Source organism: Coregonus lavaretus (genome assembly GCF_964263955.1).
Source record: "Coregonus lavaretus genome assembly, chromosome: 3".
Classification (NCBI taxonomy): Eukaryota; Metazoa; Chordata; class Actinopteri; order Salmoniformes; family Salmonidae; genus Coregonus; species Coregonus lavaretus.
Genome location: NC_139990.1, coordinates 65,829,727 through 65,852,796, shown reverse-complemented (window position 1 = coordinate 65,852,796; position 23,070 = coordinate 65,829,727). Strand labels below are relative to the sequence as shown.

At 40.6% G+C, this 23,070-nt stretch overlaps 2 protein-coding genes and 1 long non-coding RNA gene across 4 annotated transcripts in view; 2 read left to right on the top strand and 1 right to left on the bottom strand.

Annotated features, from left to right (window-relative positions):
• Positions 1–3,756: 3,756 nt before the first annotated feature.
• Positions 3,757–13,412, top strand: LOC311126965 (homeobox protein MOX-2-like). The gene is made up of 4 exons (XM_084158690.1): positions 3,757–4,642; positions 9,897–10,069; positions 12,157–12,649; positions 13,311–13,412. Exons 1-3 carry the CDS (start codon positions 4,117–4,119, stop codon positions 12,373–12,375), a joined length of 918 nt encoding a protein of 305 aa, XP_084014816.1. The 5' UTR covers positions 3,757–4,116; the 3' UTR covers positions 12,376–12,649; positions 13,311–13,412.
• LOC311126966 lies at positions 8,627–14,641 on the bottom strand. Its single transcript, XR_014613074.1, has 3 exons — positions 14,556–14,641; positions 13,300–13,356; positions 8,627–8,871 (listed from the first exon to the last, which is right to left on the bottom strand). It is a non-coding gene; the product is annotated as an uncharacterized lncRNA (long non-coding RNA).
• The window catches only part of LOC311126963 (alkylglycerol monooxygenase-like), a 36,612-nt gene continuing 28,145 nt past the window's right edge, over positions 14,604–23,070 (top strand). Inside the window, exons 1-3 of one of the 2 annotated variants that reach the window (XM_084158688.1) lie at positions 14,604–14,799; positions 18,215–18,345; positions 18,723–18,874. In XM_084158688.1, the coding sequence (XP_084014814.1) occupies positions 14,680–14,799; positions 18,215–18,345; positions 18,723–18,874 (403 nt within the window). In that variant the 5' untranslated portion in view covers positions 14,604–14,679. The remainder of the gene's footprint in view (positions 14,800–18,214; positions 18,346–18,722; positions 18,875–23,070) is intronic. The other variant, XM_084158687.1, reaches the window with a different exon arrangement.

Genomic DNA, 23,070 nt, shown 5'->3' with positions numbered 1-23,070 from the left:
TCCAACCTAAGTGTATGTAAACTTCTGACTTCAACGGCATATGTTAGATACGACCAACTATTGTAGATCTAAACAAGTTGCGTGTATCTGATGATGACAAACTTAATACTTGTAATACTTTTCATTCTGTCTCACTGAAATACGAAATAAGATAAGAGAAATACCTTCTCCTCTAGGTATTTTCATGCTATATAAACACCTACTGGTTATATTATACTCTATAGTATATAGTAGTCTCATTATCCCCTCTGTAAAGATAATAAAGGATCTTTATATTTTGCTATTATAGAAAAGCTAATGTTTTTTTTATATATATACAGTGGGGGAAAAAAGTATTTAGTCAGCCACCAATTGTGCAAGTTCTCCCACTTAAAAAGATGAGAGAGGCCTGTAATTTTCATCATTTGTACACGTCAACTATGACAGACAAAATGAGAAAAAAAAATCCAGAAAATCACATTGTAGGATTTTAAATGAATTTATTTGCAAATTATGGTGGAAAATAAGTATTTGGTCAATAACAAAAGTTTCTCAATACTTTGTTATATACCCGTTGTTGGCAATGACACAGGTCAAACGTTTTCTGTAAGTCTTCACAAGGTTTTCACACACTGTTGCTGGTATTTTGGCCCATTCCTCCATGCAGATCTCCTCTAGAGCAGTGATGTTTTTGGGCTGTCGCTGGGCAACACGGACTTTCAACTCCCTCCAAAGATTTTCTATGGGGTTGAGATCTGGAGACTGGCTAGGCCACTCCAGGACCTTAAAATGCTTCTTACGAAGCCACTCCTTCGTTGCCCGGGCGGTGTGTTTGGGATCATTGTCATGCTGAAAGACCCAGCCACGTTTCATCTTCAATGCCCTTGCTGATGGAAGGAGGTTTTCACTCAAAATCTCACGATACATGGCCCCATTCATTCTTTCCTTTACACGGATCAGTCGTCCTGGTCCCTTTGCAGAAAAACAGCCCCAAAGCATGATGTTTCCACCCCCATGCTTCACAGTAGGTATGGTGTTCTTTGGATGCAACTCAGCATTCTTTGTCCTCCAAACACGACGAGTTGAGTTTTTACCAAAAAGTTATATTTTGGTTTCATCTGACCATATGACATTCTCCCAATCCTCTTCTGGATCATCCAAATGCACTCTAGCAAACTTCAGACGGGCCTGGACATGTACTGGCTTAAGCAGGGGGACACGTCTGGCACTGCAGGATTTGAGTCCCTGGTGGCGTAGTGTGTTACTGATGGTAGGCTTTGTTACTTTGGTCCCAGCTCTCTGCAGGTCATTCACTAGGTCCCCCCGTGTGGTTCTGGGATTTTTGCTCACCGTTCTTGTGATCATTTTGACCCCACGGGGTGAGATCTTGCGTGGAGCCCCAGATCGAGGGAGATTATCAGTGGTCTTGTATGTCTTCCATTTCCTAATAATTGCTCCCACAGTTGATTTCTTCAAACCAAGCTGCTTACCTATTGCAGATTCAGTCTTCCCAGCCTGGTGCAGGTCTACAATTTTGTTTCTGGTGTCCTTTGACAGCTCTTTGGTCTTGGCCATAGTGGAGTTTGGAGTGTGACTGTTTGAGGTTGTGGACAGGTGTCTTTTATACTGATAACAAGTTCAAACAGGTGCCATTAATACAGGTAACGAGTGGAGGACAGAGGAGCCTCTTAAAGAATAAGTTACAGGTCTGTGAGAGCCAGAAATCTTGCTTGTTTGTAGGTGACCAAATACTTATTTTCCACCATATTTTGCAAATAAATTCATAAAAAATCCTACAATGTGATTTTCTGGATTTTTTTCTCTCAATTTGTCTGTCATAGTTGACGTGTACCTATGATGAAAATTACAGGCCTCTCTCATCTTTTTAAGTGGGAGAACTTGCACAATTGGTGGCTGACTAAATACTTTTTTCCCCCACTGTATACACTGAGGGAAAAAAGATTTCTGGCTCCCAGGTGTCTTTTATACAGGTAACGAGCTGAGATTGAGTGCTCCTAATCTCAGCTTGTTACCTGTATAAAAGACACCTGTCCACAGAAGCAATCAATCAATCAGATTCCAAACTCTCCACCATGGCCAAGACCAAAGAGCTCTCCAAGGATGTCAGGGACAAGATTGTAGACCTACACAAGGCTGGAATGGGCTACAAGACCATCGCCAAGCAGCTTGGTGAGAAGGTGACAACAGTTGGTGCGATTATTCACAAATGGAAGAAACACAAAAGAACTGTCAATCTCCCTCGACCTGGGGCTCCATGCAAGATCTCACCTCGTGGAGTTGCAATGATCATGAGAACGGTGAGGAATCAGCACAGAACTACGCGGGAGGATCTTGTCAATGATCTCAAGGCAGCTGGGACCATAGTCACCAAGAAAACAATTGGTAACACACTACGCCGTGAAGGATTGAAATCCTCAAGGTCCCCCTGCTCAAGAAAGCACATATACAGGGCCGTCTGAAGTTTGCCAATGAACATCTGAATGATTCAGAGGAGAACTGGGTGAAAGTGTTGTGGTCAGATGAGACCAAAATTGAGCTCTTTGGCATCAACTCAACTCGCCGTGTTTGGAGGAGGAGGAATGCTGCCAATGACCCCAAGAACACCATCCCCACCGTCAAACATGGAGGTGGAAACATTATGCTTTGGGGGTGTTTTTCTGCTAAGGGGACAGGACAACTTCTCCGCATCAAAGGGACGATGGACGGGGCCATGTACCGTCAAATCTTGGGTGAGAACCTCCTTCCCTCAGCCAGGTCATTGAAAATGGGTCGTGGATGGGTATTCCAGCATGACAATGACCCAAAACACACGGCCAAGGCAACAAAGGAGTGGCTCAAGAAGAAGCACATTAAGGTCCTGGAGTGGCCTAGACCTTAATCCCATAGAAAATCTGTGGAGGGAGCTGGAGGTTCGAGTTGCCAAACGTCAGCCTCGAAACCTTAATGACTTGGAGAAGATCTGCAAAGAGGAGTGGGACAAAATCCCTCCTGAGATGTGTGCAAACCTGGTGGCCAACTACAAGAAACGTCTGACCTCTATGATTGCCAACAAGGGTTTTGCCACCAAGTACTAAATCATGTTTTGCAGAGGGGTCAAATACTTATTTCCCTCATTAAAATGCAAATCAATTTATAACATTTTTGACATGCGTTTTTCTGGATTTTTTGTTGTTGTTATTCTGTCTCTCACTGTTCAAATAAACCTACCATTAAAATTATAGACTGATCATGTCTTTGGCAGTGGGCAAACGTACAAAATCAGCAGGGGATCAAATACTTTTTTCCCTCACTGTATATATATACTGTGGTAAAACGTTTTTTTGGTGTATACCAAATGATGATTTTTTTGGTGTATGAGATGGCTTTGCAAAGGAAGCAAAGCAACAAGTGCTGCAACATAAGTACCTGAACAATGATATCAACAAAGGTAAGAAAATACATAATGAGACATCCCTTGACTCAACCCCTATATCATGTCTGTTCACATTTCAGACCCCATCTCTTATGGTAAGTATGGTACAACCCTAGTACATAACACCATCAACGTCTGAAACATCATGGACTATTTTCTTAGAAGAAAAAGGGCCACCAGAAGTCAGATAGCCAAAGTCGAAAAATAAATTGCCTTCTTTCCTGAGGCACCAGCCATTTTAATAGTGCAGATTCATTGCATGTGGTCAGTAGTACGCAGTCTGTGACCCAGCCTCCCTCTCACGTTACAGCCTATTTATAACGTTCCCTCTGCCGGCTCCCCTCGTACTGCAGTTCCTTGGAACCACCTTTCCCTCCACTCTACTCCACGGGTCTCCAGTCTCCTCTGTCTGCTGTCATCTGAGAATCTCTCCGGCAGCTTATCTAGGGTTCACTGTTTATCCTGCGCAGCCTGGCAACTGTCCGCATGCCCAGGATTATAAACTTTTTTTTATCGAACTCTTATCAAGGAGACACATTTGGGGTAAGCTAAGAAAAGAGCACAAGTAGTGGATTTTGGATATTCTGCCTTCTGTTTGATCTATTTTTTAAAACTTAGTTGGTTTACTTTTTTGTTACCTTTCATTTTTTGTCCCCCTCCCCCTCCCCTCCTTATCTTTCTGGAGGGCCGTGTGTTTGCATGCGATGGATCACACACTCTTTGACTGCCTCCGCAGCCGCCATGGCACTGTGCAGGCCCTGCACCCTGCCTTCACCCAGTCTCCGTTGACTCTCCACGGACGCTCGGACCACGTCTCCTACCCTGACCTGGCCTCTTCCACCGCCACCTCCTCCCCTTCGGCCTGCATCATCTCCGGCTATCCCGGTGACGAGGGCCTGTTCGGCGGGCAGCACCACCATCACCGGGGGCATCACCCGGCACAGCAGCAGCAGCATCACCCGCCTCAGCATCAGGCCGGCTGGCATATGCCACAGATGCCCTCTCCTGGCAGTGCCAGCTCCCGCCACAACCTCTGCCACCCCCACCCCCACTCCCACTCGGCCCAGGACAGTGCCCTCGCACCCCCAGACCTAGGCACCCCTGGCAGGAACAGTCTGTGTGCCAGCACCCCCACGGAGGCCAACTGTGTGCCTGCAGACTTTGGAAGACAGACACTGTCACCTGCTGAGGCAGAGAAGAGAAATAGCAAGAGGAAAAGTGACAGCTCAGGTAAGACCAGAGGAAAGATCAACTTTTGGGTTGACATTTTTATTTATTTTTATCTTCCTTCTTCTTTGGGCTGCATGTAAAAATTGGTTGAGCATAATGTTGCACAACATAAGTTGAAACTAAAGCTACACGTCTTTATCTTATTAAGAAATTGTCATACAGTTCAAATATGAAAAATTATTTAATATACTTGCAGCGCATTTATTCAAGATGGGTATAACTTAACTGTACCTTAACGTTAAGAGATGAAGAGTTAGATTTTGGTGTGGTTTCAAGAACGCCATAACCACTCAGACTTCTAAGGCTTTCCGTGGAGACAGAGTGGTGGAGTTTTATGCTTCAATGACAGAAAATGTGGGATAATATTGTCTGAAAAGTGGTTTGTAGGTGTTGGCTGACACGAACAGAGGCAATTACAGTATGTTGACTGAAGGGGAGAGCAAAGGCCAGACGATAACTCTGTGTGGGCATTAGACTTCTGGCATGTTTTGGTCTTTTAGGGGGCAGAAAATGAGGCTCACTGTAAAGAATTAATGTCATGGATTATAAAAGACTACACCAGTGCTTTGAATGACGCTAAACACCCGAGAAGATTTAGGCTTTTCTTACTGCGGATTGCGCTTAGTTCCAGGATTATTGTTGATGTAGTAATTTCAATAAATTGCACTGACTAAAAGTTTAATTCAAAAAAGAGACTTGGAAATTGAATCAATAACTATATTCAATTGAAAAATGTCAGTTACAGTAGCATTATGTAAAACAGCTGATATACAGTTTAATAGATTTGTTGCAATGTTAATAGTCTTTAAATATAACATTTAATTTAAAAAACGTAACTTTGAAACATCCAGAGAAACATACTCTCTCTTTCCTACCAGTTTGTTCAAAGGTCTTAAATAATGTATGAACTGTTCCACCTACCTTTTGGATTTTTTTTTACTGCTAATGTTTTTGTGCTTCACTCCTAAACATTTACTACACACATTTTCTGTCATAAAATTAAGATAATTTTGTCAATCACTATTGAGCAGTTATTAATATGCAACATAAAAAAAGGTTTTGCCAGCATTACAAGAACACACGTGTAAAGTAATTATATGGTCTAATTGAAAACATGCATTTTGCATTGCTAAGGTTTGGAATAATGAGTGACTTAACTCAAGTAGATACTGTACAGGCGTGACTTGTGACCTTGGATTTCATAATCATTGAGATTTTCTACGTTTGTGAAAAGGACCATGAACTTTATACACATCAAGTGTAGAAATATCGACAAAATATAAGCAATGCAAATATGGTAATTTATTATGTTAAGTTAACTGGAACATACATTTCTACATTATTACATAGCCTGGCGGTGTCTTTATAACTCGGAATATACCAATATCTCTTTAATATATCAACATTTTACTATTCAACCTTTCTAATCGATATGAATCACTTTGTAAGTGTTAAAGTGTTTTTTAAAGGGAAGATTTTGTTGTCAACATGATATTAGCAGAGACTGATCAGTTTTCCATGGAAAGTCTATCTGCCGTCATCTCGGGTCACTGGAATGTCATCCTGCAGCACTGGGCCTAGACCTCTGTCTGTTTAAACACCCTCAGTGTGGATCACCTGGTTGTGGCTCTGTACACACCACTTGAACACTTGATTGATATTTCCCTATGTGATTAGTGCCCTGTTTCGCCTGACTCACACAGGATGCTGTTGGCCACTTTAGACATGGATACCTTCTGACACGACTCACTCAAACAGATGATTAAGCATTTTCACAAAACCACAGGGACTTAAACTACTTAAGTGTACAATTAAATGTATATTCTTTCTGTTTGAAATGAATGGACAGCATAGAGACGGGGCATTTAAAATAAGTTTCTTTATAATTGTACAGAGGCTTACAACAATCCTATTTTTACCAAAATATGGACTCATGGTATTTGGATGTAGAGGAATATCAAAAAGATGCACAGAAATGATTAACACACCTGACTTATAGAATAGTTCAGGTGTTGGGAATGTTTTTTTGTGTTATTATGTAGCAGCAACATGCTGAATTGCCAGAAAAACGACATAAAGTTACTAAGCTAAGGGAGTGCAACTTTGAAGGCAGTCACTAATATTTATAATACTGCTCTTGTTTTGCCATACTAACCTCTCCTATATTCACAAATTTAGAATTCCATCCTCTATTTCCTGTTCTCCTTGGTCAAATCATTTGGAAACTAACACTTGGCCCTCAAGCCCCATTTCAATTCCCTGGTTCCAATGGTTATTGCAGCCTCATTACGTGGGCCTTACATTCTCTTCACGCTAACACCAATCATGCTGATTATTGAGCGTAGTTAGCTTATTCAATCAGCTGTCCAAATAGCACTGTGTTGCCAATTCGATGAGATAGCACTGATTTGGTTTCACCATCTGGATTGAAACCTGAGTAAAATCCGCCTGTGAAACTTTACATTGGATATGAAAACAATAATAAAACACTTGAACCCAGGTTTCCATGCAAAACACTCTCCTGGTCAAGAAATACAAATAATTTAGTGTGATTTTTTCCTAAAGGTGGACTGCAGGGTATACACTGTCACATGACGAGTGGTCCAGCTGGTATTTGGGTGTCTGGTTTCTTTGAAACCTGCTAATTTGAAGGGTTCCAACTGGAGGGAATATGGCCGTGCCCTTTGGTGTAACCTGGGATGGCCGCTCTGGGTAAACTGGAGCTCTGAGGGAGCTAGAGGTTAACCTGGCAGATTTTTAAATTTGGTAAAACTTTAGCCTGTAGGTACAGTGCTTCATACATGATGTTATGCACCTGTACATAATATCTTACAATAAGGCTTATAATGTTATGTATCACTATGTATCAACATTTTTACTGACTCAAAAATGGCTGGTTTTTAGTGAGGATCATTATATGATTATACGACATTGTTAGGGGGTCATCATACATGCTCATGCCAAGTCTCCTACTGTGTATTATAACTGAATTATAATGCATTATACATGTAGGCTTTAAGTAAAGTGTAACCAAAACTTCTTAGGAGAGTTTTAATAGATTTTCAACATTAAGTAATAGTAATTGCTTGAATCCTATTTTGTTATTGTGGAGAGTATTTTTGAGTGCTGCTGTAGCAAGTGATGCTCAGGGACTAACTCAGGCATGGCTTTGCAATTCTGGGTATTGACGCTGAGGTTATTTTGGTAGATCTAGCATTACAATATTCTATGTCACAATGAAATTGTGTCTGCCGTAGATAAGATGCGTCAATAAAATCTACAAAATGATTGGCCAATGAACTGAAAAACACTTAACACTTCAAATGTAACACTGAAAGGAGTGAAAAGTATAATAATTTCATTTTGCAGTATCTCCGTCAGAAACGTTGGCAGGGACACTAACACAATTTTTTAAAGGGTTCCCTGATCTGGCTTCAGACCATTTGGGAGCCATATAACTACCCAGTGTCTGGGCGCTGTATTTTCCTCCCATTATTCCCCTTTTTGTGGAGAGATGAAAGTTACTGCAAGGACCTAATTGCTGTGGTGTAGTGGATGTATCGTAAAACCTTGGGACTCTTTTTAAATCGTCTTTGCGCTGGTCTCCAGCAGCTGGCCATGTTATTTTTTATTCTTACACAATGTCTGTGTTTACCAGAGAGTAAATACATTTAAGAGGTATGTTTGAATGAGGCCTGCTCTCTGGCACACAGACAGTTGGCCTGCCCTGGTGAAATTACAGACATGTTGAGATGGAAGGTTAACAGCTATAGGACATTTGCTATTCACCATACAATGATGCTCAGAATTTCAGCTACTTTACCACAGTGTAAGGAATGTCTTATAATTTATTTGGGAATACCTAGCTGATATATTTGCAGTGTATTCCTGTATTGGATGCCAGTTACACACTATGACATACATTTTCATTTGCTTTCCTTTTCTCCACAATATCAATGATGAATGCCTTTTTGCAAACAAAACTAGCATAAATTTCCATTTATTCTATATTTTCTATGACACAAAAAGATATGGGCAATGTGTTTGTTTGAAAAGAAGAGTGAGAAAATATTTTTTAAAGAGACACTTTTTCAGTAAGAACTTCAAGAAGTTTCTCGGAGTGTCTCCTGTGACGTGGCGGAGTGAGTGACTCCCATGGCTGGTGGTGTATCTGGCCTGGCCCTGGCCTGTAAACTCCCAGCCTATTTACAGTTTGTCGTTGGAAGCGCCTGTTGGATTAACACACAGTGCAGAACAGAACCGCAGATGAATTAGCATGCAATCGCTGTTGCCTTGAAGTTCAATGTGCAACTGAAGCATATCCAAAAGGCCTAACCACAAAGTCTGGTCACAATAGGAACCAAATTAACAATACATGTTTCTTCTGAGAAACAGTGAAAAACAAAAAGCAACAATATCTTCTCCTGAGGTTGAAACAGAATGGGAATGACAAGTAGATGTTTTATCCACAATAAATCCTTTAAGTCTCAATAAAACAATTTCCTCACTCCAGTGAATCAATAGGTGGTAGACTTGCATATATTTGCAAAAAAAGGGATCTTCACTGCTTCATGCTGGTTAACTGGGGAATCGTAACAGTTTGTCCCCGTGTGTGATGTCGTTATCATAATCATAGGTCAAAACCAGACTGACATACGTGTTACTCTCCCTGTAGTCCATCTCATAGTCTAGCCATTCTCAGTGAGTCAGTTAAAAAGTTTGACAATATTGTTCAAAATAAAACAACACCAATCTAAAGAAGAGATTGGAAAAAAACTCCTTTGCAAATTGTTGTGAGTTGGCAGCTTGTTAGTCATAAAGAGGAGACACTTATAAAATTGACGTAAATAAACTGAGGAAACATATTTTTACACATCCTGCAGAGCTGTTTCGTTCCATATTAAAACTACGGGGGTAGCAGCCGATTCCATTAACAGTAAGACAAATGAACTCCACATTGGAAAGAGTAGGAGCCAGCTCATTGTGTGTGTGAGAGAGCACAGCTGCCAGAAACAGGCACATGTGTAGACGCTCCTGGGTCCTCCCAGCCACTTACAGTGTGCATAAACAATGCCGCTACAATAAAAGGTGATTGGCAGCTCCCATTGTTTCCCATACCTGACTCCTTCCCTCCTCTGCCTGTATTTGTGTCTCTGGCTTGCACCTGCCATATAACACTCATTTTATCATTATTTTCTTTGAGTATAAATCTCCCAGACTGGAAAGAAAAAATGTGTGCGGTGTTTGATTTCAGAGTCCCAAGACGGGAATTACAAGTCAGATGTGAGCAGCAAACCCAGGAAGGAGCGGACGGCGTTCACCAAGGAGCAGATCCGTGAGCTGGAGGCCGAGTTCGCCCATCACAACTATCTGACGAGACTGAGGCGCTACGAGATAGCAGTCAACCTCGATCTCACAGAGAGACAAGTATGTAATGTCACCACTCTAACCTCATTCTCCCACTTATCCCTTTGGGTTCAGACATATTGTCCCCATAACACATTAATGCCGGGTGGTGGGAAAAGACTGCCTCAGTTAGACCATGCAGAGGTTTTCGGAGCTACGGTGTTTTCCTAACTTTAGAACTTCTGGTTTGTGTGCTGTTGTGCTCCAGCTGTGACTGTGAAGAGGGACTATCATATTCCAGATATTTGTGTCTATTCTTTCAGTCAGCCTACAGTCAAGTAATGGAGACAGGCACAAAGGCAGGAGGTGCTGTCTAGCAAGTCACTTCCTGTTTCCCCCAGCTAGGACAAATGAGTCTCAGAGCGTAGGCAGAGGGGCCGCTGTAAACACAGTCACATGAAATACATAATAGTAGACAAATTGCGGGGAAGGAAACATCGAACAGTGTTCTGTAACACCTATTTGGGGTGTCAGAGAGAAGCTATATTTCACATGGCATTCATCTGACCGTAGGTAGTTTGTTATATACAGTACAGTAGGGATTACATGGATAGAACAGATTAGCTCCTGACAGTATATGTTTTTTATGTAACATCGGAGACTCAAAACCTGAATTTCATTTTGTATTAAGATCAGGACATTACATTCTACCACAAAGTACTTTCCTCCTGCATAACTATTTGGGTGTGAGGCCTTACACTGTACATATAATTTTTTTTTCTTTTTTCTTTTTCGATTTTTTCTAAAAAAGCGCTTCAATGTAAGATTTCTAAAAGTCATTCCAAATGCCCAAATATAACCATAAACTAAGATTAAAAATATTATGCCTACCATCTAAACATTAATGTAACAACAAATAATGGCCACACTTTACATTCCATCACCCTTACCACAGTGAATACCACTGGGTTAATCCATTAAGTATTAATGTAATTACCCCATAACAGCCTAGTACATGCGCTTAGAACATCCAATATTTTTCTTATGTCAAATTCTAATTCATAACCAAGTCTTAGAGAACATGAACCTACCTGTTATTCCAGAGTCAACATAATCCCTTAAGCATTACATGACTCAGACAGGCCTGTGACATACCTTCAGTAACATGGAAACTCATATTTAGTAACAAATATGACTGCAAAACAGCCCATACAAACCAGTTATAATAATAACATTATAAGTAATTGAGTCATTAGCCCACTGAAGATAGCATTAGTAGAAATAACATGTACTATACAGTAGCGTGTGACAGCAAACTCGGTGACATGCACCTTGCCTTACTGCACTCTCAATACCAGGAGAGAAAAGTGCAAGATTGCAGATGTATTTTAAGGTCGATCCACTTACAGTAATGACAGTAGGAAATCTGGGTGGCCGAGGTTGGAACTCTGCCCGTCAACCTGATAGGGATTTTATAACTACGAAACTCAATGGACTGGACTCATTGACACATTGACAAATGGGAAATTGGTCGCTGAACTAAAAATACCTTTGAGTAATATATCACAAACATGTAAATTAGGTAACATAGCAACAACAAAAAAAATATCCATAACCACCACTGATGTGATCGTCAGCATGGCATGTATCGTTGAAGGTTTAAGACAAACGTTGTGTGTAAAATCAAGTGACTTCCTTCCCATGTGACCCAGCTAGGCCCCACAGCATGACACTCCCCAAAATAAACCAACCAAACACAAGGAGAGAAAGAGAGACTCATCCAGAACCCAGTCAGTGTTGACTCTCACGGCTACTCGGACCCAATCCTCTGCGTAAACCATTTTAAGCAACAGCCTAATCATCATTCTGGGAGACGTAAATACTGGAGGAGTTGTCGAGTCAGGGAAATGAGGAAGCAGCAGATGCCAGGGAATGTGACAGTACATCAGCACATAATCACTGCTACAGTATAGAAATAGCTGCCAAACCTTTACAGCAGTGCCTGTATCAGGTACCAGGCTTACCATTTGACCAATATCCTGGTCTTTTAATAGGACTACTCAGTATTCTTAACAGTATCCAGCTATGCAAAATGTACACCCCCTTCAATGGCCATTTTGCTGTTCTTTTCGGAATAAATCAACTTGTCTTTTGTGGTTGTTCCACAGGTAAAGGTGTGGTTCCAGAACAGGAGGATGAAGTGGAAACGAGTGAAAGGAGGTCAACAGGGGGCGGTAGCGAGGGAAAAAGAACTGGTGAACGTGAAAAAGGGGACATTGCTGCCATCCGAGTTCTCCGGCATAGCGGCTCTTCATCACTCCACAGACTCCCTGGCCAATGAGGACAGTCACGACAGCGACCAGAGTTCCGAGCATGCTCACTTATGATGCACAGCAGCAGGCCACGCCTCCTCAAAGTGTGCTCAGCCTCACGTCTCAGGAACGTCCTTAAAAGGACATGTTATCTGGTTGTCGTTAGCAGAGTTCAACGATGCTAAATAAATGTGTACAAATGTACAAAGAAATGACGTGTGTTACTTGATCTAAGAAGATACATGTTAAGGACATTGGTTAAACCAAAACTAAGATCACCTATACGTTTCAAGAACTGCGAACCCAACGCGGGAATATGAGATATTGCAAAAGGTCAATGCACATTAAGGTACATTACGAACGTGCCTCCACTCAACGCTCTGTTCTTGGAAGCAGAAAATATTATTAGAATATTAGGACAAATTCAGATTCAGAATTGGCCGAATTGTTATGAACATTCCATGTTGTGTTCTTGCATTGAAAAAGGGGCAAGTTTATGCTTTTGATTTGCACTGTTGAACACTTGCCTCAATTGGTTTCTACTGTATGTCATATAAATTGCGATGTAATCAAATTATTGATTAAATCAAGTGTGCAGGAGAATCAAATTTGCTCAGCTAATATACAGTATACTCTGAACTTAATTATCTGTATTTTCCTTACCTTCGCTCTAGCAATAATTTCTTATACACACTATACCACTCACACAGTAATAAACATTTCTGACGTTTCTTAGCGGCCATTTTCTTCTGCCTGAATGATATTTGTAAACAAAACTGACATGAATATCTCATGAACAGAGGTTCTACTGAAATGCTTCTCAGATCAAATAAATTAAACCAGAGGTAAATGGAATTCATGTTGGGTTGAATAACTTCACGATGCCTCCCATCCACATGAATCCAGGGTAATGTATGACTATGCTGTGAACTGAGAAACCATGAATTAAACATTAGCCAACATGTAGAGAGCTGTTGATGGGGTGCATGCCTAATTCACCTTTTCCTCAGGGCAGGGTCAGGACTCAGGACTTCTGCCAAAGCCCCACAGGAGAACCTGCGAAAGGATCATATTCTATTACAAAATAATTTAATCATTTCAAGACTTGATCTCCTCTTTCACCACAATGTGAGTGTGCATTCTAATTTGGAGCTAGAACAGTATTTAGTGCAAGCTAGCAATAAAGTGTAGTTTTGACCAAAAGCTAAATGAAACACTTGTGTGTGGTAAACATGATGAAACAGTATGAATTCATTATAATCATACTGTACCTATTAAAGGCCCAGTGCAAAATTCTGTTTTTAGTGTGTTATGTATCATATTGTACAACAGCTGATGAAACTAACACTGTAAAAGTGTGAAGAAATTTGATCAGTGTCATTTCCTGATAGTTGCTGGTTGAAAATACAATATACACAGGACCTTGTAATCATCAGGTTTGCAAGGGCGGGAGTTTCCGCCTTCCTGGTGACTACACCAGGCAGTACATTGGTTAATAGACCAATAGCAAAGAGCTTTCCAAACCTTTCCCAATAACAGCTATTTTTCAGTTTTCCCCTCCCCACTCAGACCACAGTCCTAGCCAAATTCTTGCTTGAGAAATAGTACTTAAAAAAAAAACTAAAAATCTACTTAATTGTTACCCAGAAATGATTTGATATTGAGATAAAAACGGCTGTATTGGACCTTTAAATTAAATGCACAATCACCCATGCAAGTATTCTTTTTACAATTTAAGATTTCTAAAACTGATAACTGCTCCCAGTTTGTAAGCCAAATGTCACCAATCTACCTACTATCTCCTTTCTGCGCAGTTTATTATTTAATGCTCTCTGCCTTCTTTTCATGTCAGGTGATGCAACATTCTCCTTTTCGAAATAGCCTCTCCTCTCCAGCAAGAAAAACGTTTGAAAGTTGACATATTTAACATCAATTAATAGGCTAATTACATTTCACGATAAATAATAGGGCTTCACTATTCGATACCTAACAATTATCCATGACCTGCAAATCAAGGGAACGTAAGAGTAAAGACAGACCACAGACAGAATTGTCTGACAGCTTGCCATACAGGCTAAAAATACAAAATGTCATAGCTGGTTTGTTCATAATATACATGAAAGACCACCGGACTTAATTGTTGGTATCGTTTCACTTCTGTAATTGATACTATGGTAAGATTTAATGGCAGCTAAAGGCATTGTCAGCCCTGAGACAAAACAATCAACCCCGCACCTGACCTATGATCCACTTACTGTATCCCGCCTCCGGAGAGTGCCAATAAATGTACCCAATTACCCGCCTGGTAGTTAAATTTCCCCAGACGATCGGTTTAGCATCACCTTGCGTAGTGGGATTGACGGATTGAAGGCGCATACAATGGCGCAATTCATGGGTGTATGCCGCTTGACCAAGGGTATTCGGTCCATGTTTTACATGGTCACACCGAACGAATCATCATTTGAAAATTTGGAGGATGTCCCGCCATACCTTCAACAGGTGAGTTCGTTATTGAACACGCTGGAGCACTTTTATGTGTTTTTTGACAATCGATATTGTGCTGCTCATGCTAGGAGTGACACACTTGAAATGTCTAAACATAGCGAAAGAAAGTCTGCACACTTTGAATGATATCATAAAGACTACTGTATGTTCATAAATATTCACAAAAATGGTCACAAACAACTCACAAACCCCGTGGGAACCCTCAGGGAAGTGGTGCTATACAGTGAGAAACTCGCTACACTGGTTTCTACAGTAGCCTAGTTAAGACAGTATACTCTTGTCTTCGTGGAGCTATTACATAACATTGTATAAAGATACAAATACTGTAGAAGTTTAGTTGCTGTAGTTGTTTATGTCAAATATGGGGTTGAATGTTGGCTATATGGTTCATATTTTCACATGATATTATATTAGTACATTTATTTTTCAATTTGTCTCACAAATCCTTAGTTTTAGACAAACAATATGCATTTGCTCATGATTGTGAGGAGGTGTGCCTGGTTCTGTCGAATGGGGGAATGTCTGTTAAATATTGTTGTATTTTAGGACCACTTTTGATTCAAGAGCACTCAGTGCAAAATAACAGATCACACCAATACTTTTTATTGTGACATCTGCATGATAAATCCTAAAATCAACACGTTTGTTATTTGAGGGATAAAGCTCACATTTTAACAGGCATCTATAATCACATATGAATAGAGAAAAAACTATTATCCAAACAGCAGGACTCCTAAGTGTCCTAATCCTGCTCCAAACATACTGTAATGAAACAACCTAATCTACTACAGTATTGTTAGACAGTTTTATGTGATGTTTGCATGGGTGTATCACGCCCCTTTCGATGCTGGTTGTTGTTTGTGATGTAGTCATCACTATGTGCACTAGTCTGTGTAGGATAGCCTACATATAAGTGTCAAAAACATTTGGTTGACTGTATGTACAGATGTAGGATCTTAATTTGATCACCCTGTTGCAGGATAACTTTCATGCAATGCAGGAAATGTAAAACTGGTAGTGTATTTGAGGTTTGAAAAGGCTTCTGAAGTTAGTAATTTCCACTTTGAAATTTCAGACTTGATTTTTCCTTACGAAAAATGTATCAATCCCTACAACATTTTACATTTACATTTTAGTCATTTAGCAGACGCTCTTATCCAGAGCGACTTACAGTTAGTGAGTGCATACATTATTTTATTTTTTATTTTTTTCATACTGGCCCCTCGTGGGAATCGAACCCACAACCCTGGCGTTGCAAAAGCCATGCTCTACCAACTGAGCTACATCCCTGCCGGCCATTCCCTCCCCTACCCTGGACGACGCTGGGCCAATTGTGCGCCGCCCCATGGGTCTCCCGGTCGTGGCCAGCTACGACAGAGCCTGGATGCTACAAAAAGTTTGCTACAAAAATGGCAATTCATTATAATCCACATTTTCTGTTGCAGCAGGATTCTTTTCCTGCTGTAGCAAACTAGCTCATATGTAACAGTTTTGCTTCCGTCCCTCTCCTTGTCCCAATCTGGGCTCAAACTCGGGACCCTCAGATCACATCAACAACTATCACCCACAAAGCATCATTACCAGTCCCTCTACAAAAGCCGCTGGTCTATTGAACCCTAGTATAGCGTGGTTATCATCATAGCTCAGTATGTAAATAAGTTGTTTATAAATAAACACTGCATAAACATTGCTTGTCTGATTTAATTCCTGCAGTAGTTTAATTGATTATCCAGTTGCAACAAGATACATTCTACCTGTTACTTTAGATCAAAGTGGACATAACTGTACTCTCATAAGAGAGTGTACAGGGTTTGTGTCTTCCCTTTCACATACCCCCGGCTAACGTCACTCATCTACAACCTGATAAAAATGGCCCTATTTTGGAAAATACCAACATCTGTTCCACAAATGTCATTTGCCTTGCAAGATCTAAGACCAAAAACAAAGATTTATATACAACTATTAAAGACTCCCTTGACAATTTTCACAAGCCCAAAGTATGTTACAGCCTTAATAAGACTTGTTTTCATTTGTCCTGTTGTTTGGAGGAAAATGCCACACAGAGTAAACACAGTGGTTGTGAAGGTCAAACACATATTAAAAAAGATTTTTCAAAAGTCCAAAACAACCCCCTTTTTTGCATGGCATGAGAACCTGAATTCCTTCCCAAATAATTTCTGTCCCGAAGTGGAAAGCTGTCAAGAACACAGCCCTGATGAGGTAAAACAATACTCTAGACATGAGAAAAAGAGGGAATGTTCAAGCCAGAATCCAAAATGATAATCTCTCTCTCACTCAGTGGGTTTGGAGAGAGAGTGCTTGCACTCTGAGCCCATTTGTTAGATGCAGTCCGTCAGTCCTCTGCCAGATGTTGGAGTGTAGCGTGTGATCACCGGTCCCTCGTGGTCCTCTCGCTCGCCCCCAACACACACACACACACACACACACACACACTCATCCTATTCCACCTCCAGGTCTACACCTCGCAATCCACATTCCACACACACTCCCTGGGTGCAGTAATGTGATCAGATGAATGTTTAGGTGACCAGGTCAGGTCAATCACAGGAGTGACATGGTCATTTGCTAAGACTAGCCGACAGGTCCAACATACTGTTCAAGTCACAATTATGACATGATAGAAACCATTTTTGGTAACCTCTAGTAATTTCCTAGTAAGTTCTGTTCTTGCATACTTCACACCTATATAATACCTAATGCAGCAGATACTGTATGTAGCATACTTATAGAATGGAATACGAAAGAATATCACATAATAACTTTAGTCATATGAAGACATACATGTTTTTTTGTTTTTTGGCCCATCCAAAAATGGCCCTCATCGGAGGCCAAAATAATAACTTTGTTTATACAGCTTTTTTTGTTAGTTTTTTGTTTTGTTACATGAACATACTATATACATTTTACAGACGTGGTCCACTTTTTTACCTTACTTACTTATTATATATGGATGGATAATATTCAGACACCTCAGGTATACATGTTTTCAGTCTGAACTATTATCAATCATACACGTTGTTTGCGAAATGTGCACGTATAGTCGTCTGGTCATGTGACGTAACAGGACCTATTGAAAGGAAAGGTTCCTCCAAATATTATTTGTATGGATTGTTCAAGTGTTTTCTTCTCCACTGGAAGCTGAAATAAATCCTCAGAGAGAGATGATATGTGACTATCCCTGTGTAGCTTCACCATAGAGCCATCAGGGAAACATCATGCATCACAAGACATGAAAGCCCTTTTTACACCATGTCCTCTTGTTCATTTTCCAAGTCAAACATGTGAGGTTACTGTAAGCGTTCAAAGACACACAAGACATAAAAGTGGTGGAGTTTTCATTGTGCTTGGACTGTTGATACATATTTGTTCTCCTTTGCTGTGACTGCAGGCCACCCCGTTCTTTATGGGCTTGATGGTTGTAGAGCTGGTTGTGAGCCTGCTGAAGGATGGATCCCCGGTGGCCTGCGTCAGTGACGTCGTCACCTCAGTGTCAGCTGGTATCATTTCCAGAATGCCCACGTGAGTAAAACTAGAAGTTTCTGGTATGTTTCTAGAATTCCTACAGGGAAGCCTAAGCCTAGTCCTAAACTAAAAATAATTATCAATGAAGAATCTCCATAGAAATAGCTTTTTAGTCCAGGACTAGGCTTAATCTGTGTCCAGGAAACTGGCCCATTGAGTTCTATAGAAAAGTAATTACAGAAGTGCATTGCTTATGATCATGTATGGCTGTATATGTAAAAAAAAAATTTGTATACTGCAAGATGATCTAACTGTGCACCTGATATGTATTGTGGAGACTCTGTGTGCTCATCTATTTGCAGACTAGCTACTTAAGGTATTTTGAGTAATATTCAGTTGTGACTGAACTGAATACATTTGTTGTTTTTTCCCAGGCTGTTTGCAAGAGGCTTTGAAATAACCACATACATCTACGTGTGGAACAACTTCTGTCTACTGGAGCTACCCTGGGACTCTGCCTGGACATGGTGGCTGGCTTTCCTAGCGGTGGACTTCGGCTACTACTGGGTCCATCGCTTTGCTCACGGTATGGCCACCAGTCTGGGTTAGCTCCTGACCTGGGTCAAATACATACAGTATATCAAATACATGAGGTGCACTTGATTTAGCTTGCCAGGTACAATGGAACCAATGAGAAGCAAGGGTCAACACTTTACTTGAAGGGGGTATACGTAAGACATGTGTTATGACTAGTTTCATAAAGGTGTTATGACTGGTTTCATAAAGGTGTTATGACTGGTTTCACAAATGTGTTATGACTGTTTTCATAAAGGTGTTATGACTGTTTTCATAAAGGTGTTATGACTGGTTTCATAAATGTGTTATGACTGTTTTCATAAAGGTGTTATGACTGGTTTCATAAATGTGTTATGACTGTTTTCATAAAGGTGTTATGACTGGTTTCATAAAGGTGTTATGACTGGTTTCATAAATGTGTTATGACTGTTTTCATAAAGGTGTTATGACTGGTTTCATAAATGTGTTATGACTGATTTCATAAAGGTGTTATGACTATTTTCATAAAGGTGTTATGACTGGTTTCATAAAGGTGTTATGACTATTTTCATAAAGGTGTTATGAATGCATTATGTATACCCCCTTCAATTAAAGTGTTACCGAAGCAAGCTAGTCAAGCTAAATAAACCGCACCTCAAGTATTTAAAAGTATTGGGAAGTAGTTGTACTTGTATTTTTAGGTAAACATTATCTGGTATGGAAGGTTTGATCAAATATGAAATCTCAATATTGATTCAAATGTCTTATAATCAAATAGTAAATAGCCTTGCATGTATTTCCATTCTACATGTCCATGAGGATTGAATTATTCGTAACAAAATGTTTTGTCTTTACTGATTTCTCTATGGATGCAGCGTGAGCTACAGTGGGGAAAAAAAAGTATTTAGTCAGCCACCAATTGTGCAAGTTCTCCCACTTAAAAAGATGAGAGAGGCCTGTAATTTTCATCATAGGTACACGTCAACTATGACAGACAAATTGAGAATTTTTTTCTCCAGAAAATCACATTGTAGGATTTTTTATGAATTTATTTGCAAATTATGGTGGAAAATAAGTATTTGGTCACCTACAAACAAGCAAGATTTCTGGCTCTCACAGACCTGTAACTTCTTCTTTAAGAGGCTCCTCTGTCCTCCACTCGTTACATGTATTAATGGCACCTGTTTGAACTTGTTATCAGTATAAAAGACACCTGTCCACAACCTCAAACAGTCACACTCCAAACTCCACTATGGCCAAGACCAAATAGCTGTCAAAGGACACCAGAAACAAAATTGTAGACCTGCACCAGGCTGGGAAGACTGAATCTGCAATAGGTAAGCAGCTTGGTTTGAAGAAATCAACTGTGGGAGCAATTATTAGGAAATGGAAGACATACAAGACCACTGATAATCTCCCTCGATCTGGGGCTCCACGCAAGATCTCACCCCGTGGGGTCAAAATTATCACAAGAACGGTGAGCAAAAATCCCAGAACCACACGGGGGGACCTAGTGAATGACCTGCAGAGAGCTGGGACCAAAGTAACAAAGCCTACCATCAGTAACGCACTACGCCGCCAGGGACTCAAATCCTGCAGTGCAAGACGTGTCCCCCTGCTTAAGCCAGTACATGTCCAGGCCCATCTGAAGTTTGCTAGAGTGCATTTGGATGATCCAGAAGAGGATTGGGAGAATGTCAAATGGTCAGATGAAACCAAAATAGAACTTTTTGGTAAAAACTCAACTCGTCGTGTTTGGAGGACAAAGAATGCTGAGTTGCATCCAAAGAACACCATACCTACTGGGAAGCATGGGGGTGGAAACATCATGCTTTGGGGCTGTTTTTCTGCAAAGGGACCAGGACGACTGATCCGTGTAAAGGAAAGAATGAATGGGGCCATGTATCGTGAGATTTTGAGTGAAAACCTCCTTCCATCAGCAAGGGCAGTGAAGATGAAACGTGGCTGGGTCTTTCAGCATGACAATGATCCCAAACACACCGCCCGGGCAACGAAGGAGTGGCTTCGTAAGAAGCATTTCAAGGTCCTGGAGTGGCCTAGCCAGTCTCCAGATCTCAACCCCATAGAAAATCTTTGGAGGGAGTTGAAAGTCCGTGTTGCCCAGCGACAGCCCCAAAACATCACTGCTCTAGAGGAGATCTGCATGGAGGAATGGGCCAAAATACCAGCAACAGTGTGTGAAAACCTTGTGAAGACTTACAGAAAACGTTTGACCTGTGTCATTGCCAACAAAGGGTATATAACAAAGTATTGAGAAACTTTTGTTATTGACCAAATACTTATTTTCCACCATAATTTGCAAATAAATTCATTAAAAATCCTACAATGTGATTTTCTGGATTTCTTTTCCTCATTTTGTCTGTCATAGTTGACGTGTACCTATGATGAAAATTACAGGCCTCTCTCATCTTTTTAAGTGGGAGAACTTGCACAATTGGTGGCTGACTAAATACTTTTTTTCCCCACTGTATATCCGGTGATGAATGATTCTATAATGCACACATCGTTTTGATTTCTGAGAGGAAGCAATTATTCGTGAGTTACGTCCAGATGTTGTTGAACTGACCAGATGTGAGAGGCTGTGATCTCTCGAGACATGTTGTCTTACCTGGCGCTTCATAGGGAGAACGCTGGAAGTAGTGATGGCTCAATAGCAGCAGTGTTCTGGAGCTGCACCAAAGAAGCCCTCTAATTCTTCTCCCCATGCAGGGCTGTCATCAGTAATATCCTGTGATCTCAGCCCTTATCACTTAAACTGCAGTTTGTACTGGACAATGACAATCTTAGCACCCAGAACAAAATCTCACATGTCCCACTGGGCACAGAAGTCAATTCAACATCTTTTCCACATTGGCTGAACGTAATGTCAGTGAAATGACGTGGAAACGACGTTGATTCAACCAGTGTGTGCCCAGTGGAGAATGACAATGCAGAAATAACGTTTTTCTGACACACAACTTGCTTGGCAGCAGCAACATTGTGTTTGTGTGTCAAAACAGGGCCCTTGCTAAATTGTAGCTCTATTAATGTCAGTGGCACATCAAACCCTGCTCCAGATCTCTCTCTAATCCAAATATGTCTGGCTTAAAGTCCAGACTGTCCTGTCCCTGTGTTGACATTTGAGTCCTGGGTAAATATAAACTGTGTTTTTGAAGGTGGGTAAGACACCTACCGACTGTATTGTATGATAAAAAATTACCCAGCCAAACCCTTGGCCTCTGCCAGTGACAACCTGCCTGATTGAGTGGTCTGCCTGTCTATAAAACATGTAAACAAACCTCACACAGAGGTTTATTATCCTCAATTGAAGGTCGTTAACCTTAGCTAAGCAGGTTTTTATTGTGGCATATGAAGGTCGATGACAGTCTCTTCTCAGGCTAAGTGGATTGTAGCGATAGGTTACATAAATATCAGCCGCAATTCTGCCTATTTTACCATATTTGTAAAGTCACCATGGCGATTGATCTCAATAGCATTTCACTAGTCCTGAATTAGAATTTGTACAGTATATTGTAATGAAGTGCTTGTTTATGTAATTCTCTCATTCTCTCCATTGTTTAAAACAATTATTCATACAATATTATATCTCTCTGGTTTATTTGGTCAGATTTTTATTTTTGAAGTGTGGTATGATTTTTATGTCTAGAAAATTTCCACTTACTTTCATTTCCTCCACTCCAGCTTTGACTTGTTATTATGGAACGTTGTGGGGTCACAGTTAATTCTCTGGTGCCCGGCCACTGTGCTTGGTCAGGATTGAAGGATATAAGCTTTTCCCATTAGCTAGCAGAGGGAGCTACCTCCCTCACCGCAGGACAGGCCAGACCCAGTCTTCATTCACTCTTCACTCTGGCCCAGTGAGGTCATCTTGGTCAACCAGTTTTTGACCTCCTGGCCTATTCCAGGGTAGAGTTTGACCAATGCACAGTTTTCATTTCCGTATTGTTGTTGTCTGTTTAAGTGAATGTCTACAGTATATGCTTAAGGCAGTAGACATGTACCTGTATTTAGTTGTAAAAGTTACTAAGAGACAAGGATACTTTAGCTCTTGTAATTACACAACTATGAAAGCTAACAATGTGTATCTAAATGTAATTTCACATTTCAGGACTTTCCTCTATTTTATAATGTTCTGGTATGACACTTACATCAAAACAGTTTAAGTCGTACATTTCTGCATCAATTGAGCATATGAAAATGTATCTA

Excerpts from the sequence above, each read along its gene's own strand:
- LOC311126965 (XM_084158690.1), top strand. The coding sequence starts at position 4,117 with ATGGATCACACACTCTTTGACTGCCTCCGCAGCCGCCATGGCACTGTG. Across the intron at positions 4,643-9,896 it reads GAGGAAAAGTGACAGCTCAG|AGTCCCAAGACGGGAATTAC; the intron begins GTAAGACCAGAG and ends GTTTGATTTCAG. Across the intron at positions 10,070-12,156 it reads TCGATCTCACAGAGAGACAA|GTAAAGGTGTGGTTCCAGAA; the intron begins GTATGTAATGTC and ends GTTGTTCCACAG.